The 20226-nt window shown below is 40.7% G+C and overlaps 1 protein-coding gene across 1 annotated transcript in view; it reads left to right on the top strand.

The window, feature by feature from the left end:
* SMCHD1 (structural maintenance of chromosomes flexible hinge domain containing 1) overlaps positions 1–20226 on the top strand; it is a 63076-nt gene that overhangs the window by 22611 nt on the left and 20239 nt on the right. Inside the window, exons 21-32 of the mRNA XM_081917975.1 lie at positions 103–199; positions 1186–1258; positions 2211–2350; positions 4313–4447; positions 5804–6031; positions 9778–9926; positions 11339–11427; positions 14078–14196; positions 15331–15498; positions 16196–16321; positions 17595–17674; positions 19581–19738. Coding sequence (XP_081774101.1) covers positions 103–199; positions 1186–1258; positions 2211–2350; positions 4313–4447; positions 5804–6031; positions 9778–9926; positions 11339–11427; positions 14078–14196; positions 15331–15498; positions 16196–16321; positions 17595–17674; positions 19581–19738 — 1562 coding nt within the window. The remainder of the gene's footprint in view (positions 1–102; positions 200–1185; positions 1259–2210; positions 2351–4312; positions 4448–5803; positions 6032–9777; positions 9927–11338; positions 11428–14077; positions 14197–15330; positions 15499–16195; positions 16322–17594; positions 17675–19580; positions 19739–20226) is intronic.

The raw sequence follows: 20226 nt of genomic DNA on the forward strand, positions 1-20226 counted from the left end.
TCAGAAAGAGCCCTCATGGGTAACTCCACATTATGTATTATTTAGTTGCAATTTTAAAATGGCCACTTTAGTTCTTAAAATTATTTTCACTTGTGTTTGTAGTGGCTTAACATTACAGTATGAAGAAATAGATAAAGGACCAAATTGTGCCATTAAGGGTGTAACTGCTAAAGGCCTGGTAAACAATTACCAGGGCAAGGTAAGTTGAATTATGGCAAAAATGCATTGTTTACTTTTAATAAATATGTGGCTGCATACTTGTTTTCTAAAGAATCATAGTTGTTTTTAATAAGAATTAAAATATTTACCTAAAATATTTTCTATATCTTTTATATTCAATAATTAGTTTGTAGATTATTAAGTCAAGTATTCTAGAAGTCCTTCAAGTCTAAGGGGGAGCGGGGGGGCTGTTGCCCCGGCTCACATTTTCTGGAGGGGGCACAACTAGGCGCCCCCACAACAGGCTCCCATCAGAACCTGGCTTTGGCGTGCGAGGCAGCTTCCTCGTGCCCAGCCTCAACTCTGCTTCAACTCCACTTCCAGGTCACATTTGACCCTGGGACAGAGTGGGGAGTCTGTGACACAGAGCTGCCGCCTCTCTCCTCACAGTGTGTTCCCCCCACGGCAGCTCCATTGTCAGCCCTAATCTGGGAAGACGAAAGACTGGGCTCCTGTGGTGCCCAGCCATGGCACCGCCATCCCCAGGTCAAGCCTGACCCATGGGGCAGATTGAGGCTGTGAGGCGTCAGCCTGGCAGCTCCGACAGAGGGTGGGTGGCAATGCTGTCACCAACTCTCCTGGACTGTGGTGCGTGAGTACGCCCCCTGCCCCATTTTGTGTGGCAAGCCTCAGGGAGCTTCGTCTGTGCCCTGCCCCCCCCCCCCGGTCCACCTTCCCTGGGTGCAATTTCCTTACCACTATTTCAAGTACCACTTACTTATGTTGGGATTACTGTAAGTGTGTCTTAATGTAGGATTTTGAAATAGAAGGAGCCTCAGTTAAGAACCTCAGTAAAGTAGCTGAGGGTATTAGACAAGAGTAAAGATTAAAAGTGGAACATTTTAAGTCATTTCCTAGGGGGTGGAAATATATAATTGCTTTACAGGATTATTCACTTTGAAAACTGAACAAAAAAAATCATGGGCATTATTTAACATTGACTTTTAAAATTATATTTTTCAATAGAACTTCAATCTGAAAGTTACTCTTCCTGGCCTGAAGGAGGAATCCCAAATTTTGAAAATTAAACTTCTTCCAGGTTAGTGAAATGTTTGAAATGTATGACTTCATTAATGTGATCCACTTTACATGGGCCTGTCCTTGAATTTGGTCCAGAAGCTGCAACTAGTACAAAATACTTCTGCTCTCTGAGACAACCTATTGGTAGCATGTCACTGCCAATTTGTTAATAAGCTAGATTCAAGATTTTACTACTGTTATATAGGGCCCTTTATAGTTCTGGACCAGGGTATCAAAGAAGCTATCTATCTTCCTATATCACACCCCAATTAGTTACATGTCTTGATGAAGATCTATTGATGATATAAGATGCCCCTACAGTAAAGTTGTGGTACCCGGTCTCTGGAATTCTCTTCCTTTGAACTGAAGTAAGCCCCAATGTTGTTTTTGAGCTTGCTGGAATATTTTCTTTTCTACCAACCCTTTCCAAATGAGTCTGTTTCTGCAGGTTTAATTCTGGTTGTTATTTATTTAATGCTATTTCACGATCCATATCAGGTTTTATATTTCATTTCTGTATTCCACTCAGGTGATTGTTGAATGCTTTATTAAAAAATGAAAGTTTCTATGGAAGTTTTTTAAAAAGTTTGAATTAAATAAAAATAGGTGTCTGTTCTGGAGCCATAATCAGATGTAACATGGTATTATGTGGCCTCATCCCAGAAGGTATAACTCAAAACCAGTTTCTCTTAAACTTAATTTTGAGAGGAGATTTCCCCCCCCCCCAACATAATATTAATCCAATTTATGCCTTAAGTGGTGATACCATAAATGTTATCTTCTGTACAACTAAATTGGTATTTTAAGCTGCATATTAAATAAATTTTATTTCACTTCCATTGAATAAAAACTTGGGAATTATTCTTAAAACTTGCTGTATAGCAATTTTTTTAAAAAATGTTTTTGACTTTTTCAAAGCTGTCTTGGTTGTTTGTTTTGGAAACCGAAACTAAACTTTAGTTTATAAACAGGTCCACCATGGCAGCTAAATGTCAAACCAGACAGTGAGACATTGAAAATTGAAAATGGAACAGCATTTCCTTTCCAGGTTGAAGTGCTGGATGAAGTAGGCAACATAACAGCACAACCAAAACTAATAGTTCATTGCAAGGTAGGCCAACAGCTTCTGTTCTTCTTCTTTAAAAAATAGGACATTAGTGCAGTTGGACTAGTGCAATTATCTCAGTGTTATATTACTGAAAAATTGCCTCTGGCACTGCATACGAGCATCAAAAATTCGAGGGTAGAGGCCCATCCTTCCTCAGAAATGAATTAGAGATTGTCTTCCTTGCCCCCTTGCTTCATTTTTCAGCAGGAACTGACCAGAACTCAGTTCCAGCACCTCTCAGGGGGGCCCCATTGCCATTATAAGAGAACTAGGGAGGTGTTCATGGTAAGTTCCAGCACCACTTTTTCTAGAAAAATAGCATTGCAATCCATTCTTTGTATCAGGGTAAATTTAAATATGTCATAGTTAACTACTATGTTCAAAATATTTTTATAAGTTACTGTGCAATTGAAGTTTGCAGTTACATTTTTTTATATATTTAAACCCCTGAGCAGATTTTTGCTTTTACTTTCTTCCTTCGAGTGAAAATGTTCTCTCGGGTGGAATGAGATTTCCATTTGATGCTTGAAGGCAGGATTACAGCTGATTAATGGGGCTTTGCTCATATCCAACTAGCCCCTACCAGGTTACTTCTGCCTTCGCTCTGGAGAGGCTGTGTCTCACGCTATTCGGCTTTGCTCAGACTTGTGCTTCTTGTGTGCTGTTGTGTTAGTTCTCAGTTGTGTTTGTTTGGTGTTTGTTGCTGTTGTTTCTTGGAAACAGTAGCGTCTGATTTTCTATGCAGTTTTTTCTGCATTGATGCATTTTGTTGCCCTGCGGTGCTCCCTGTTTGCTTGAAGGGATTTCTTTTGGTTTCAGGGGTTGACTTGTGTCCTTTGTGCTTTGGCTTGGTGCTACTACTTATTTAATTAATTAATCAATCTAATCTCAAGTTATTATAGTACAGGAAGTACTAGAGTTTTAATTTTATATGGTGTGGCACTTTATTTCAGTCTGCTTCATGAATCTCTCAAAAAGAACACATATGGGTTTGAATTAACCTAATTTATAAAGATGTTAGGGGGATACAGGTGGCACTGTGGGTTAAACCACAGAACCTAGGACTTGCTGATCAGAAGGTCGGCGGTTCGAATCCCTGCAACGGGGTGAGCTCCCGTTGCTCAGTCCCAGCTCCTGCCAACCTAGCAGTTCGAAAGCACGTCAAAGTGCAAGTAGATAAATAGGTACAGCTCCAGCGGGAAGGTAAACGGCGTTTCCGTATGCTGCTCTGGTTCTCCAGAAGTGGCTTAATCATGCTGGCCACATGACCTGGAAGCTGTCTGCGGACAAACACCGGCTCCCTTGGCACATAGAGCGAGATGAGCGCCGCAACCCCAGAGTCGGTCATGACTGGACCTAATGGTCAGGGGTACCTTTACCTTTTAGCTTTTTATAAAGATGTTATTTAAATGAATCAAATTAGCTTTTGTGATAGGCAGTCATGAAAATTTCTTAATAAGAATTATTCATCCTTTTCTTTATGACAAAACTCCCCCCCCCCCAGGTACTTCAATTATTTCTGAGATTTTTATTCCGTTACTCGGTACCTTTATCCAAGGGGTGGGGAACTGTGATCCTCCCAAGTTTTTATATCTGGCCCTCAGGACACTCCCCTGGCCACCACACAGTTCACTGGCTCCCTCCCTGCTTTCTTTGAATGCTTTTGCCCGGCTGTAATGTGTCATTGTATTAGAATAATGCCTCTTGCTTGCTTGGATAGAAGATACAGTATGTCTGTGTGTGGAACATAGCATACTGTACAAAGTGTCTCATCCATTACTCTGCCCACTTTTGCCCGTTGCCCTGCCTGCTTTTCCCCTCTTGACCCTACCCATCAATAGCATGCAGTCCCCAGAAGGGTTGAAAATGTGGAAATCCAACCCTCAGGCTGAAAAAGGTTCTCAACCCTTGCTTTGTGCCCTCCTATTGATATGAAAACTCTTATTTATGATGTGGTTGTTTTAGTTTTCAGGAGCTCCAGGCCTTCCTGTATATGCTGTGGATTGCAGCAGTGGTGGGATAAATATATTAACTGGACCAGTTCTGCATGTAGAGAATATAAAGAAAGATCAGACGCTTAAAGCAAGGTTTGAAATACCTGTAAGTTGAAATAGCTGTAATGTTTTTGCTACTTGTTACCATTTAGTGATCTATGGCACTTGAATGCTCTAATTTCCATTGGTTGAGATGTGGGCAATATTGCTGCATGAAATTCTTTCCGCAGGTGGCTGGATCAGTGGAAATGACCCTATCTTACTCTGTATGTAGTTGCCCTTATATTCTTCTGGATTACCGATATCTTTGAATAATGAGAAATTGGTTGTCTTTGATAAATATGATTAGACATTTCCAACCTATTTCACCCCTCATTTAGGTCAAAAGTCCCTCTGAACCCCAGGACCATCTAGCATGGACTGAAGGGGCCTGATGAGTCCCTTATTTTTAAACTAGAAAGTTCAGGACTTCTCTCTTCATAGGGGTTGCTTGTATACACATGCAACACATCTATGAACTTTATTTCTCATTTGAGTGTCAGATGTTTCTAAGTGCTATTAGCTTCCTGTACTGCTCAAAGGCAGGACACACTGTAACTTCAAAGAAAGCTATTCTCTCCCTTCCTCAGCTTATTCCTTGCCTCCAAACCACTTGATTCAGCTTTTCTTGCTGACTTTCATTTGTAATTTTCCCAGTCTCCCATATTGGCTAGTCTAGTGTGTGTAGTTTTTTATTTTATTTCTATCCAATTTGTTGGCCTTTTTGTAGCAATATCTTCCTTTGGTCTTCAGAAAATAACATGGTAAGAAAATAAAATGATAAACTTAAGACAAGTTTGCTGGATCAGGCCAGTAGCCTGTCTAGTCCAGCATCCTTTTCTCGCACTGGCCAACCAGATGCTTGTGGGAAGTTTGCAAGTGGGACATGAGTGCAACAGCAGTCTGGCCACCTGTGGTTGCCAGCATGTGGCGTCTCCATGCCATTCATTCTGCCCAGAGACTGAGGTCCAGCACTGAGGGCCTTCTGGTGGTTTCCTCACTGTGAGAAGCCAAGTTATAGGAACCAGGCAGAAGGCCTTCTCGGTAGTGGCGCCCACCCTATGGAACACCCTCCCACCAGATGTCAAAGAGAAAAACAACTACCAGTCTTTTAGAAGACATCTGAAGGCATCCCTGTTTAGGGAAGTTTTTAATGTTTGATGGACTATTGTATTTTAATATTGTGTTGGAAGCTGCCCAGAGTGGCTGGAGAAACCCAGCCAAATGAGCGGGGTATAAATAATAAATTATTATTATTATTATTATTATTATTATTATTATTATTATTATTCAGAAGCATACTGACCAATATAGAGCTAAAGTTACCATGAGGTTAGATTGCAGTATATCAGTGTAAGTGTATCTGTGAAGTGCTCCAGTTCCAGTTACTTCTTCTGTTTTCCTTTCTCCTTTTTATTATTAGAGTTGTAAAAGCGTACCACCATTGGAGAAGACTATTAAATTGCTTCCCAGTAGATCTGTTGCAAGATTACAAATTTTTAGCATCGAGGGAGAAAAAGCTATGCAGATCCAACACCAGGATGAAATTAACTGGGTTGCAGGTGATGTGATGCAGAATCTCATCTTCCACATGTATGATGAAGGGGACAGAGAAATATTAATCACTCCCACGCTGGCTGAAAAAGTTAAGGTTGGTATTTTTAGGACGTTAAAACTTTGATTCAACCTAAACATTAGTTTTGTGATCAGGCAGTACCGTATTAAGGAGAAGAGGAAAGGCTACCATAACAAAAATGCTATAAAAAGAAAATGTTTGCTTTGTTTACATCAGTATTTCCATTGCTTTTTGGAAGGAATTCAACCTAAGCTGTGTGAGAAAGTGGGATATATCATGACATCTGAAAGGCACATTTTCCATAGTTTATTTACATAATTCAAATTTCTAGGCTTCCTCAGGGGGAGTAACAACAGACATATGTACCGTATTTTTCGCCCTATAGGACGCACTTTTCCCCCTCCAAAAATGAAGGGGAAATGTATGTGCATCCTATGGGGCGAATGCAGGCTTTCGCTGAAGCCTGGAGAGCGAGAGGCATCGGTGCGCACCGACCCCTCTCGCTCGCAAGGCTTCAGGAAGCTATCCGCAAGCCTTGCAAGCCCGTCGGAAGTTCCCACGGACTCGCAAGGCTTGCGGGCAGCAGCCTGCCGCCCGAAACACGGGGCGCCCTCCGGAGGACGCCCCGTGCTTTGGGCAGGTGTCCGTAAGCCTTGTGAGCCCTGCGGGAGTTGCCGCCAGGCTCGCAAGGCTTGTGGATAGCAGCCTGTTCTGGGGGCTGGGGTGGGAAATATTTTTTTTTAATTCATTTCCCCCCCCCCTCAAAAAAACGAGGTGCGTCCTATGGGCCAGTGCGTCCTATAGGGCGAAAAATAAGGTATATGCTCCTAGGCCATCAAACCATGTTTCTGAATAGGACTCAACCATGAGTTAAAATAACACTAAGAAATTTAAAATATGGCTGAAAATATATAGAGAGAATAGCATGTATTGAGAACCAGTGTAATCTAGAAGACTAGCTGGGCCAGTGTGGTGTAGTAGTTAAGAGCGGTAGTCATGTAATCTGGGGAACCGGGTTCGCGTCTCCGCTCCTCCACATGCAGCTGCTGGGTGACCTTGGGCCAGTCACACTTCTGTGAAGTCTCTCAGTCCCACTCACCTCACAGAGTGTTTGTTGTGGGGGAGGAAGGGAAAGGAGATTGTTAGCCGCTTTGAGACTCCTGAAGGGGAGTGAAAGGCGGGATATCAAATCCAAACTCTTCTTCTTCTTCTTCATCACCTTTCAACCTAACAGGGTTCTTGTGAGGCTAAAACAGACAAGGGGAGAAGCATGTACTGTTTCTCACTTGGAGCTTCTTGAAGGAAAGATAACATAATTATAGTAGTGTGGGAGGTCTTCCCAACTCAGAAGCTCCCCAACTCAGAAGCTCCACAAATTCATTGTGCCAACGGAATACAGCAGTATCTGCCAAGCATTTTGACATGGTTTGAAAGTGAACAGCTGTGAATAAATCCCGGAGCTTAGGGAAAGTCATTGTATATCAGGCGGACAAGAGGCTGTACTATTTGGCCATTTTTAAATTTTCTGCGCAAGGTGGAAAGTCTAAAATTTTAGTTCTAGTTTTGTTCCACACAGAATTTAAGCTTTGATCAGAGAGTCACAAAACTAGAAATTCAAGCATAACAGGAGTTCAAATGAAGAAGGCTTTTATTTATGTTAATAATTCAACCATTTCCACTACTTTTTGTATGCCAGTGAAGAGTGCACATGGCAATCATGTTTATGAATATCAAACGAAAGTGAACATTTAAGGGACATTTTGCAGTGTACTGATGGGAGTAAAATATCAGAGATTTTTAAATTGAATGCTTTTAGGCAGCAGAGTCATATAAGATGAACAAACACTGGACAACTACCCCAGTGATCTACCTTCTCTCTAAATACTGGTGTTGGCCAATACAACGCTAAACTGTCAGCATCTAGCACATACCAGGGACCACTGGCCCATGTTCCATCATGAACTTTAAGGCTAAACATAGTCCTTTCTGAGACCCACCACCTCACAATCAATCATCTGTTCCACAGGTGATAATACCCAGATCTTTGCAGGCAGAAATGCATGTAGAAGCTTCTGATATGTAAGAGGAATGTGGACTCCTAGCTGTGTATGGGATGATGGGCAGGAGTGCAGTCTCTCTGCAGAGCTTAGACAAAATACATATAGAACGAGGGTAGAAATGTCAGTGAGGCTGCTCATGCCACAGATCTTCTCTCGCCTCAAATCTTGTCTACTCTATGACAACTTACATGTCATGTTGGATTTCTCTCTATATCCTGACAGCTTCAAGAACCTGAGCAGAAACTATTTAACACACAGCAGTTAATTGATATGGTGATGTTTTAATCTGACCAAGCCATGAGTATATTTGGATTTATGCTGTTCAATGTTTTAAAAGTTTCAATAATTTGGGTTTTTTCATATTTTGGAGCTTTTGTATTTTTTGAGTTTTGCATATTTGAAATGTATCTTATGTTCTCTAGGATGTTGCAACAGCCATTGACAGAAAGAAATAAAACATTATTATACTTTGTGGTAGTTAATAGATTTGCTTGAAATGAAGATTATGGGAATGATCCAGTCCTCTCTCTGGATCCTTTCTCTTGAATATGTAGGTTCCCATATAAGCAGTCTCTCCCTTTCTCTCTCTTTTCTTCTTTCTTTTTTTCTCTCACTGCAGATCTGTGCATTGCTGTATGCAGGTGAGGGGCTTGTTTCCTCTGTATGCAGCACATATAATTAGTATTTAATTCCAGAAGTAATAATGATGTAAATAAAGCTGAAATTACTGGTTTAATTTTTTTTATTAAAGTCAGCCCAACATTTTGGTATCTCATTCTTAGTCAGTACTATACCAATTTTGTATTTAGCTTTATGTTACACCATAACCTAAATATCTAAACATTTTCTCTTTTTTTAAAAAAAGAGGTCTTGCAATCTCTTAATTTTGTTTGTGGAGGCAAAAAATAAATAAATATTTAAATTTATGCCAGTAGTTGAATGGGACTGGTGCTCATGATACCAAGGGACAGTTGGCCAACAGTTAGTGCAAAATCCTATTCTTCTCACACTTAATTCCATTAGTCCCTTCCAGTCCTCCAGTAAATGCCACCACCCTCCATAAGAAGTATGGGCTGTATTCAGATGTAAAAGTAAACCAGAATTTAGTCCTTGAGGAATGAGCTTGGGGTGAGGCACTGGCTCTTATTCGCCTTCCTCCAGTGTAGTCAGAAGGAGAAGATTTGAAGCTTTCACAGCAGTTTCCAACTAAATCACAGTTATTCATTCCTTGAGGAAGTCACTGCCAAATTTTCTGAGGAGGGCCTAGAATCCTAGTGAGTGGCATGATAGGTAAGGCAGGCTGTTACAGTAAGCTGAATAAATTGTAAGGCAAGATAGAATGAGAGTCTGGTAGTCCTATCTATTTGCAACACAGTACGGACAATTTGATTACTACACTTCCACAGCCTGCTTGTTCTCGTGAATAAAACCTACTCTTGCTTAAAATATTATTGTTCTTATTTTATCCCTTTCACATCAACATTTAAATTTGTATAGACTTCATTGACTGAACAAGCCTTTTTATTATTAGTGCACTTGTAATAGCTGCAGAGAAGCTAAATTTGTATTTCAATCAAATAATTTTATCCTCTAAAAAAATTGGCCATAAAATAGCTACTATTATCTATATTTGTTGTTTAAAAGTGGAATAATGTTTATTACATAGTCAGAGACCCTGTTATTTTTTAAATTTTGTTACAAAAGTAAGTAATCATGTTATTTTTACACCTGACACTATTGAATTTTTTTTTTGTTTACTAGGTAAATTGGACTCCAAAGATTAATAGAGAACAGTTGGTTAATGGCTTATTACCTGATGTGAAGGTACCAACATCTGTAAATGATGTGCACTATTATGTAGTTTCATACCATGATGGGCATGTATCTTTGGAAAGTGCATTCACAATAAGGTTTGTATATTTTCCTCAGTTGTAGTCCTGTTACGAAGTTTGCTCAGTGGCTGTTTCTGTTGGTTACAGCATACAAAAACATGTTTGCTCTTATTGGTAACAACTTTTAAGTATGTAAATATCAGTATACTATCAAGCATATATTAGACATTAAGAGCTTCAAAGGCAGTGCACTGCAAAAGCATAGCCTGCAGATGCACAAAACAGCCGGTTCTAAAGTAAGTCATTATAATGATGTTGCTCATGATACTCACACTCTTGAATGCTGTGATACATGGAATAACCTTAGTGCTGTGTGAAGTATATATACAGAAGAATCATAGGAATACATGGAATATATTTCTTAAAATGCACTTTTGCTAAATAAATACTTGATCTGTGCGCGCGCGCGCGCGCGCGCACACACACACACACACATATATATATATATATATATATATATATATATATGAGATATGTGTTTATAGTTGGGAAATTAGCTCTAAAGCATATATAGCTGTAAAACATAATAAGACATCTAAGAACCCAGCTAATGTCACCTTGTTGGATAATAAAGGACAGTGAGGAAGTGTTTAACATAACTCTCACCTTGAGGGGAGGGGAGTGACATGGAGGAGAGAGGCCACTGAAATCTGAAGGCTTGCTGGTCTGTTTCCTTGATGCCCAGCCAGCTTCCTGTCTTTAAAGTGCTCTGCACTCCTTTCAGGCTCTGCAGCTACAAGTCCACTTCCAGACAAAAGTGGGGGGGGGGGGAGAGAGGGAACTCAGCAAATCAGAGGAAAGTGGAGATGACAGCAGGCGTATCTCAACAGGCAGGGCATTCTACAAATGAGCTGCCCACTTCCATATTGCTGCATAGCTAATCTTCTCAAGCAAGTTGTTAGCAAGAAGGGCTTCCCCTAATGAGTTTAATGTTGAAACAGGAAGAGACACACTTTCAACTAAAGTCCTAAGTTACGTAGGGCTTTATAGGTGTCATTGCCAGCACATTGAATTAAACCCGGTATCATATTGGCAACCAATTAACTCTCAGGATCATGCAATCTTGATAATGCAGATTGTTAGGTAGCCTAGCCTTTCTGAAGCTTCTAAAGCAGCTTCAGGATCTGCCATAGTTTTATAGTAATCCAACTGGAAGATTACCAGTGCATGAGTTACTGTGACAATGCTACTCCTGTCCACAGACTGCCACAGCTAACCAAAGAAATTCCTTGTCACTCCAGTCACTTCAGCCCCCAGCAACTATGTTTTATCTAGGAGGATCCCCAGACTACATGTCTGTTCAGTCAAATGGAATGCAACTCCATCGGCCATTTACATCTTAAGAAATTGTATCTTGAAAGAATTATAGCACTTTTTCTGTTTTACTTAGAAGTACAAAACTGTTAAGCTGTCAGTATTTGTTTCTGTAGACCACTTGCTGATGAGCCAAAACATATTAAATGCAAATTAAAAGGATCTAATACAATACAAATGGGTGAAAAACTACAAGAAGAAATTGGTAAGTACTTTACTTTTTTTCTTTTATTCTGACACAAATGTAGGTATGATGCAGTGGTACCTATTTATCTACTTACACTGGCATGCTTTCAAACTGCTAGGTTGGCAGGAGCAGGAACAGAGCAACAGGAGCTCACTCCATCACAGGGATTCAAACCACTGATCTTCTCATCAGCAAGCCCAAGAGGCTCAGTGGTTTAGACCACAGCGCCACCCGCATCCTGGCGGGAAGGTAAACGGCGTTTCTGTGGTCTCCGGTTTCTGTCACGGTGTTCTGTTGCACCAGAAGCAGTTTAGTCATGACCCAGAAAGCTGTCTGTGGACAAATGCCAGCTCACTCAGCCTGAAAGCGAGATGAGCGCCGCATCCCCATAGTTGCCTTTGACTGGACTTAACCGTCCAGGGGTCTTTTACCTTTAGGTGTGATGGCATACTGTGTTCTTGTAGCAAGCTACATCAATATCATGCTCAGCAAGTGTGACAAGTGGCAGTCTTGTTGCCTCCCTTGCCTTACTCATCGGTGTCTCAGCAGACAGCAGTGTCTCATGACATATATATATATATATATATGCTTTCGTAGATTTTCACGGGTACAGGAATGCAGGTTTTGGTGTCCTCGGGTGTCTTCCCGTGTAAAAGTTGGGGTGTCTATGCGACGTTTCGACGAGTGAGACCTCGTCGAAACGTCGCATAGACACCCCAACTTTTACACGGGAAGACACCCGAGGACACCAAAACCTGCATATATATATATATATATATATATATATATGCTTTCGTAGATTTTCACGGGTACAGGAATGCAGGTTTTGGTGTCCTCGGGTGTCTTCCCGTGTAAAAGTTGGGGTGTCTAGGCGACGTTTCGACGAGGTCTCACTCGTCATCTTCAGGCTGGTGCTTTCGGCTTCTTGTTCCAGTAACAAGAAGCCGAAAGCACCAGCCTGAAGATGACGAGTGAGACCTCGTCGAAACGTCGCCTAGACACCCCAACTTTTACACGGGAAGACACCCGAGGACACCAAAACCTGCATATATATATATATATATATATATATATATATATAGTGTACAAGTTGCATTTGTGCAAAAGGCAGTACTTGCTGTTGCTTATATAAGATGACCGATCCACACTGGTGCATATTGTGACTCCGAGTACTCATTATCTTGGGTTACAACTTTAATCTCCTGTGCTGGTCATCCTGGCTCAGATGGAACTACTGCCACCTAGTGCTTAAGGCAGAAACTTGTCACCTCAAGGAAATTTTAACTGGTGATGTTATTGGAAGGGTTTTCAGTTTCAAGTTCCTACCTTGTTCAAAGCAGCAGCACTGGAGATCTCTCCTGCCATCTGCACTTTATGCATTAAGGCCTGCATTCAGCCTCATTTCTGGAGATCCTGGAGTACCTGCCACCAGATTGGGATTGGGATTTGGCACCACCCTAGTGGTTAATAGGCAACATTGCAAGCTTTAAAAAGATTTTAAAAATCAAATAGGAAACTATAGTCTTAAAGCCTCCCTGCTCCTTCAGCTTTTTACTTTCCCTCACAGGAAATAGTTGTTTCTTCCTGAGACTCCTGGTGCTCTTCTTTCAAGCTGATTATTTCCTTGCTTCTTCTACTTCTTATTGATTTTCTCTCTGTGTTTAGCCTTATCATTACTTCTCCTTCTCAGTGCCCCTTCCCCCACTGTGGTTGTTTCCCACTCATTTTTAGCCTTTAGTTCCCTTATCTGCAGCCCTACTTAGACTCTGTATTGTCTTTTTCCTGCCTTTAGTCACACTATCCTCTGTATTTCACCCGCTCTAAACTTTTGCTAAGGACAGCTAAAGCTTTCCAAACTGAAAAACTCCCAGTTTCACCATGTTTATGGAGATCAGAACCAGCTGCAATTAATGCACATTCTAGCTGGCTTTACCACTTGTCTTTCCTTTACTGCGTTTATTTCCAGTGTATTTATTCCTGGTGTGTGTGTTTAAATTGTGATTTTCTTTGGCATTACTCTTATTGTGATCCTCTGAGAAATTAATTATAAATTAATTTACCCCAAATTAATCTTCCCCATAACTTGATCTTCTAAGGAATTCATTGTAATTTGATTATCCCTAATCAATTTCCCCATCATTCAGTCCTGAGTTAGTAAACCAATGAAACCCTGTCAGTTAATTGGATTCCCTCCCTTTCTTTCCTCTACAATCAATTTCAAGTACAATAAATGAGACCTTGCTGCTTAGCTCCATGTAACTTGGCCCAGAGCTTGGCCCACAGGCTGCTGCTTTCCATATCATCCAAAGCCTGGATAGGAAAAGAGGCAGTGGTGCACTAGTATATACAGCCATGCCCACCAATTTGCCTACCTACTCTTTTGCCTGCCATATTGGGGATTCCAGACATGAGTTCTGCTCTGCTTTGTTGTTTGGCCATTGATCACGTCAATTGGTAACGTCATTTTTGGTGGCCATATTGGGAGATTTGTTTACCATCTGGCAGCTGTCTTGAGTGGGACAACCTGGACTGGGTTTCAGGAGGAACACTTCTGGTTGCCATCTTCAGAGCATTGTTTACTTCCAGTTACCTTCTTTAGAATTCTAAAATAAAATATAAATAATAACAGATGGTTTCTAATTCTTCTGGTTTCTTTCCCCCCTTAAAGAGGTAATGATTACAGATCAACATGGAAATCACATTCAAAACCTGACATCAACTTGTTTGGATTCCTTGAAAATAGACGGTAGTGGTCTGGATAAATCAGAGTTGAGAAGTGTTTGGCAGGTATTTCTTAACACCATGTTATGTAGGATTTGCATCAGTGAAATTCATCTTATTTGGGGGGAGGGAACTTGTGCCTCTATCCCTGGCACAGCTTAATAACATTCATACAACTGATAAGAGGCAAAGGGGAGTTACTGCTTTCAAACTTGTAAAGATTCTTCAAATGATTTACCTCTTATTTACTTCTGTTTTCATGGCAAGTAAATAGTCACCTTTGTGGTGCTATTATTCTTGCTAGTTGGGTCTTTATTCAGAACTCAAATAGTACAAAGCTTTCATAAACTTTCTGGAATGTTGTTACCTTGAGTTGAATTCATTTACTGTTTTCTCAACTCATATTGGTTGACATGGGATATATCTAAATAAGGATAAAGATGGATCCGCTTTGATTTATTATGCCATTTAAGTGTACCATATATTATGTTGCAGCATAATATAGATTCTTCACATAATATAGAAAGTGTGCAAACTCCTAGAGAGACAATCACAGCCGCACCCAGGTCAATCCTCTGCAGGCTACACTGAGTTGAGCTGAGCTGTGGTTTGGCTTTGCATGTCTGTTGAATCCAGGCTCATTGTTTAGCTCTCTCCAGACTAAACATGAGCAGCAACCGAGGTTCTATGTCTTAGGGCTCGTGGTTTGGGTGGGATAGCTAAGCCAGAAGCCCAGGTTCATGCAACATGCTCAGTCAGAGCGTGGGAGCCTGCACACTCACATGTATGCTGCCTCCTTTGCATCCCCATTATGCTGCTCAGTGGAGCTCTTCTGGGTAGTGCAGGGCCTTTTCCTGTCTGGCCTGAAGGAGGTAGCAGAACTGGTGATAGTTTGCTGTAACTTGTTTGGAAAGCTTTTTGAGGATGAAATTCCTTGCATCCACCTTTACTCAGCTGTTACAGCAGATGCATCTCAAGGGGTGTCCAGAACACTGTCTAGTCCTGCTGTGTTGGATGAGTGTCAGTTGGTAAGGCTTGAGCAGGTGGACAAGGTGTTTAAATTGCAGAGTTGTAAGAGCAGAAAATAATCAAAACCCCATATGCCATAAATAAAAGCATGTCTATCATTCCACTTTTATAATCAAATAACTTTATGAGATCCTATTGGTTTTTTAAATGTTGTTATGTGTTTCTTTATAGGCAGATACACAAACTATTTGTGTCACAGGAATCAGGTTTAAACCAGGTCCTCCTGGAACCAAAGAACTGTGTTTTGCTTGGCGTGAATTTTCTCATTTCTTGAGACTAAATTTAATTGCAGGACCTCCAGCTAAATTGGTGCTTGTGGACTGGACAGAGTTGGAAAATGTAAGTCTGCATCATGTAATACCAGCAATAGTCTCCATACCTCTGGGAAATAGAGAGAGGAGAGGCATGAACATAACGTTACAGCGTTTCGCTGATATTAAATACTTCTGAAACTTTAACATGGTCTCTGGTGTGAAAGGAGACATTGAAACAAAAAGAGTAACTTGTATGAAACTAACGTTTCTGACTGGAGTTTCTCATAATTGGCTCTTCTTCATAAGTAAGCGATTGATGAAATGGCTTCTGATCACTGTATGTTTTGCAGCTAAATTGCATTACACACCTAAAATGTCTCATTCCTTATATACCAAACCAATCACAGCAGCTTGCAGGAGGGGGCTTCCTTCAGATACCATCTTAATAGAAGGGGACATTCCACACAATGTGATAATTGGGCCTTTAGTGGGGCAGCACTTACCTCTTGAAATTCCATCCCGTTACATATTAGACAGGAATCTGTTGAAGATTTTCCTCTTTTAACAATCCTCCTCAGTAGAGATTTTTATCCCTGTTGGATTCTGTATTGCATTTGAAATGTTTTACACACACACACACACACACATTTAAAATACTTTTATATATTAATCTATTCTATATGTATGTTTTTACTGTATTGTTAAAACACTTTGAAATGCTTCATAAATAAAATAAATAATACTACAGGTTTAAATAGCAATAATTTTTGAACTGCTTCTAGCCTGTGTCAGTGATTAATGGCAAAGAACTACAGAAGCCACTTATAGTCCAGCTGTATGATCAGTGGAATAACCCATCTTCTGAACCTGATGTCAAAATCAACCTTTTAAAGGCTGGGAACTTAAAGGTAATTGCCTTTGAATTCATACATCTCACTGGAATATATCATTGTGCAACACACCCAAAATACAGAATGTTGTTAAAATGCATTCATCTGCATAGTGTCAGCACTTTATATGAGGGCAAGTCCTTACCTCAGGGATCTTACAGTCTAAAATGTGACATAGAGGAGATATCCAGAGCCACTGAAAAATAGGGTAAGAATGTAGTAATTGTTGCATTAGATATTTATTCTTAATTACAATAGGGTGTAGAAACTCAGGCTTGTGCTAAAAGCCCTGTGGAATAGGTGGGTCTTGAGGGATTTGGAATAAGTGAGCAAGAAGTGCGTATTTATAAAATACACCTCATTTTTTTAAATGCTTAGATTCCTAGCATATGTGATTGGACAATACCATTTAAAAACACATAATATATTTGGATAGATAACAATTTGAAAATTATCATGTTACAGTGGTGCCCCGCAAGACGAACGCCTCGCAAGACGAAAAACCCGCTAGACGAAAGGGTTTTCCGTTTTGGAGGCACTTCGTAAAACGAATTCCCCTATGGGGTTGCTTCGCAAGACGAAAAAAATCTTGCATCCCCCCGCGGTTTTCCCCCGCTTTTTTCGCCCTTTTCTTAAGCCGCTAAGCCGCTTTTCAGCTGTTCCGCTGATAAGCCGCTTAACAGCTGATCGCTGGAAGCCGCTTGACAGCTGTAGCGCTAATCCGCTAAGCTGTCAATGGGCTTGCTTCGCTAGACGAAAAAACCGCTAGACGAAGAGAATCGCGGAACGGATTCTTTTCGTCTTGCGAGGCACCACTGTATACTGTTTTAGGGATTGAAATAAAACCCTTAGTGTATTGCTCTATGCCAGATAATCTTGGGAACTGAGTGACTACAAGCTGGCTGCTAGGTTATTCAATTTACAAAAAAGAGACATGTAGTTGACAGTCCATTTTCCATGTCTGACCCACCAGTTGTCTGTCTGATGATTTCAACTTCTCTTTAGCTGGAGCCACACACCAGTCTGACTCCAGGAAAAAGAGAGTAATAGCTGAAATATAGGGGTTAGCTGCTTAATGATTCTTTTAAGTTTCCCGTGGTAAATAACATTGTAACATAGAAGTGGCATCCCTAATCCTTAAGTGTTTGCTATATCCTGGGAGGGTAAAGCATCTTAACTATGGAGATACATGGAAAACTGAAATAGAAAATTTGCTGATTTGTAATAGTTAAATCATTATCAGTGCTTCTTAGTCATTCTTTAATGGGGAGAAAATCAATTTTCTTGTCAGATTATTCCTTCAAACCAGCAGCATAAAACAGATGAAAATGGCAGAGCAAATTTCGGAGTTCTTAGAATTCATGCTCCTTGGTAAGTGATTGAAAACTGTTACATTCATCAGAAAATGTTTGGAATCGTTTCCAGGCTCAATTCAGAGCATTGGTTTTCTCCCCATATGAACCAACCCAGACCCTCTGATTATCATCAGAGGCCCTGCTTCCTGGGGCCCTTCTCCACAAGAGATCTGAAGGGTGGCAACATGAGAATGGGCCTTTTCTGTGGTGACCCCATTTGTGGAATGCTGTCCCAAGGGAGGCTTGCCTGGCACCTTCATTACATATCATTAGGCACCAGGCAAAAATGTTCCTCTTCAACCACGCCTTTGGCTGGTAGTCAATCTATGACCTTTTAAATGTGTGATGGAGGGGGTGTTATTGTTTCTTTGCTATTTTGTCATGTGTTTCTTTGTTGAAACTTGCCTTGGGATCTTCGCCTAAAGGGAGGTAAAGGTAAAGGGACCCCTGACAGTTAGGTCGAGTCACTTACAACTCTGGGGTTGCGGCGCTCATCTCGCTTTATTGGCCGAGGGAGCCGGCGTACAGCTTCCGGGTCATGTGGCCAGCATGACTAAGCCACTTCTGGCGAATCAGAGCAGCACACGGAAACGCTGTTTACCTTTCCACTGGAGCGGTACCTATTTATCTACTTGCACTTTGATGTGCTTTCAAACTGCTAGGTTGGCAGGAGCAGGGACCAAGCAACGGGAGCTCACCCTGTTGCGGGGATTCAAACCGCCAACCTTCTGATCGGCAAGCCCTAGGCTCTGTGGTTTAGACCACAGTGCCACCCGCATCCCTTTAAAGGGAGGTACATAAATTTAATAAATTATTATTATTATAAAAATCAGATACCCTTAAAAGCCTGAAAGAACAGGGTGGACTTGCCTGATCCTTCTCACTATTCTAATAAGTAGCAGCAACAGCTCTGCTCCACCTTGCGAGCCATTCCTAAAAAAAAAGTTAGAGGTGATGCAGCATGGCTTGTGAGGGAAAACTGAAGATTTGTGCACCTCAGATATGCTTCCCAGCAGTCACCAGTCTAACCTTGAAGGCACCCAGAAAAGGACGTCCAGTGAAAATTTTAATTAACAGGAAGGTTCATCAAAGAAAAATTCTTTCAAATGCCTCAAGTCTCAAGCCAATTTAGGGTTTTATTGGCCAAGCTAAGCACCTTGAATTGAGTAAATATGTTTTGACCCGGACATAATGCATGTTTAGCTATTGGTTCCAGTTAAAAGTGTGATGATTGCATTCTGTACCAGTTGCAGTTTTCAGACAGTCTTCAAGTGCCTCTTCACTCTCCATGAAGAAATAGCCTTCTCCTACACCCAACTCTATCATTGGAGGCAAAGGTGCCCTTCGCAACTAAGAGTCCCTTTCACCAGCTTAGGCTGGTGTGGCTGTTTCTGAATTACTGCAATGTGCTCTGTGTGGGGCTACCCTTGAGGTCTTACTATTTTATTTATTAAATTTCTGTATCTCCCTTCATCTGAAGATCACAGAGCAGTGTATAATATAAAAACATAAAAATACTTACCATAATAACAAACAAAAAACAATACCCCCCCAAACACACAGTTTAAAAGGCCATAGTTTGTTTAATTATCCGGCGGCCTAGGAGAAGATAATGTTTTTGCCTGGCACGTAAAGATACGCAATGAGGGTGCCATTATCTGAATTGAGTTTCAGATATTTTCCCCTCTTAAAACCCATTACTGACTCTAGGCACTTGTTCAAAATGTACATGGCTACACCTAGATCCAATGAAAATGAAAAGTGTAACCCACATATTTATAGCATTCAGTTCTAAAACTGTGAACAACCTCTCCCATTGGCTTCATACAGATGTAGTGGAAAATCTATACTTTTTTTTAGGTTTGTTGAAACTTTTTAGACAAAGAGGTATATTGGAGTTTAACCACGATTTTATTTTGCAGGGGAGAGCATACATTGCAATTTAAAGCCACGTACAACAAGAACACACTAAACTGTCCAGTAATCAGATTAAATGTTCAGCCTGACCCCGAGAGGCCTGTACGTTTGAATGTCAAGTATGACACGAATGCTACCCTTGTAGCTGGTAACACCTTTCCTGGTGAGTTTTTGTTTGTGACATTTTAATCTAACCATATGTAAAGTCTTCACCATTTTTAGTTTCGTAACCATAGTTATATATAGCTTGGGGAAGTATAACATTCATGTATAAAATGGGTTTAGAACTCAGTTTGTGAAGACCTGTCTACAAATTCAGCATGGCCCTTGCCTAAGTTGCTGTGATGTTACATTTTCATAATTATTTAATTGCTGAAGCATTTATGTGGAGCACTAAGATCGTTGGTTTATAAGTGAACACCCTAGCAGTCATTAGTAACATCTGTGGTATGTAACAGTTAATCATTTTCAGGAAATGGATCTAAGCGTCTTGCAGGTTTCCACTTGCATGCTTGTCTTGGAAAGAGCTGGAATTCAGTGGTAGAGTACATGCATTGCATGCAGAATGTTCAGCCCCTGGCTCCTCTAAGTTTTGCTGAGAAAGATAGCTGTCTGGAATCTGAGCCTCTGTCAGTCAGTGTAAGACAGTAC

This window comes from Podarcis melisellensis (genome assembly GCF_964234715.1).
Source record: "Podarcis melisellensis genome assembly, chromosome: 7".
In the NCBI taxonomy this organism is placed as follows: Eukaryota; Metazoa; Chordata; class Lepidosauria; order Squamata; family Lacertidae; genus Podarcis; species Podarcis melisellensis.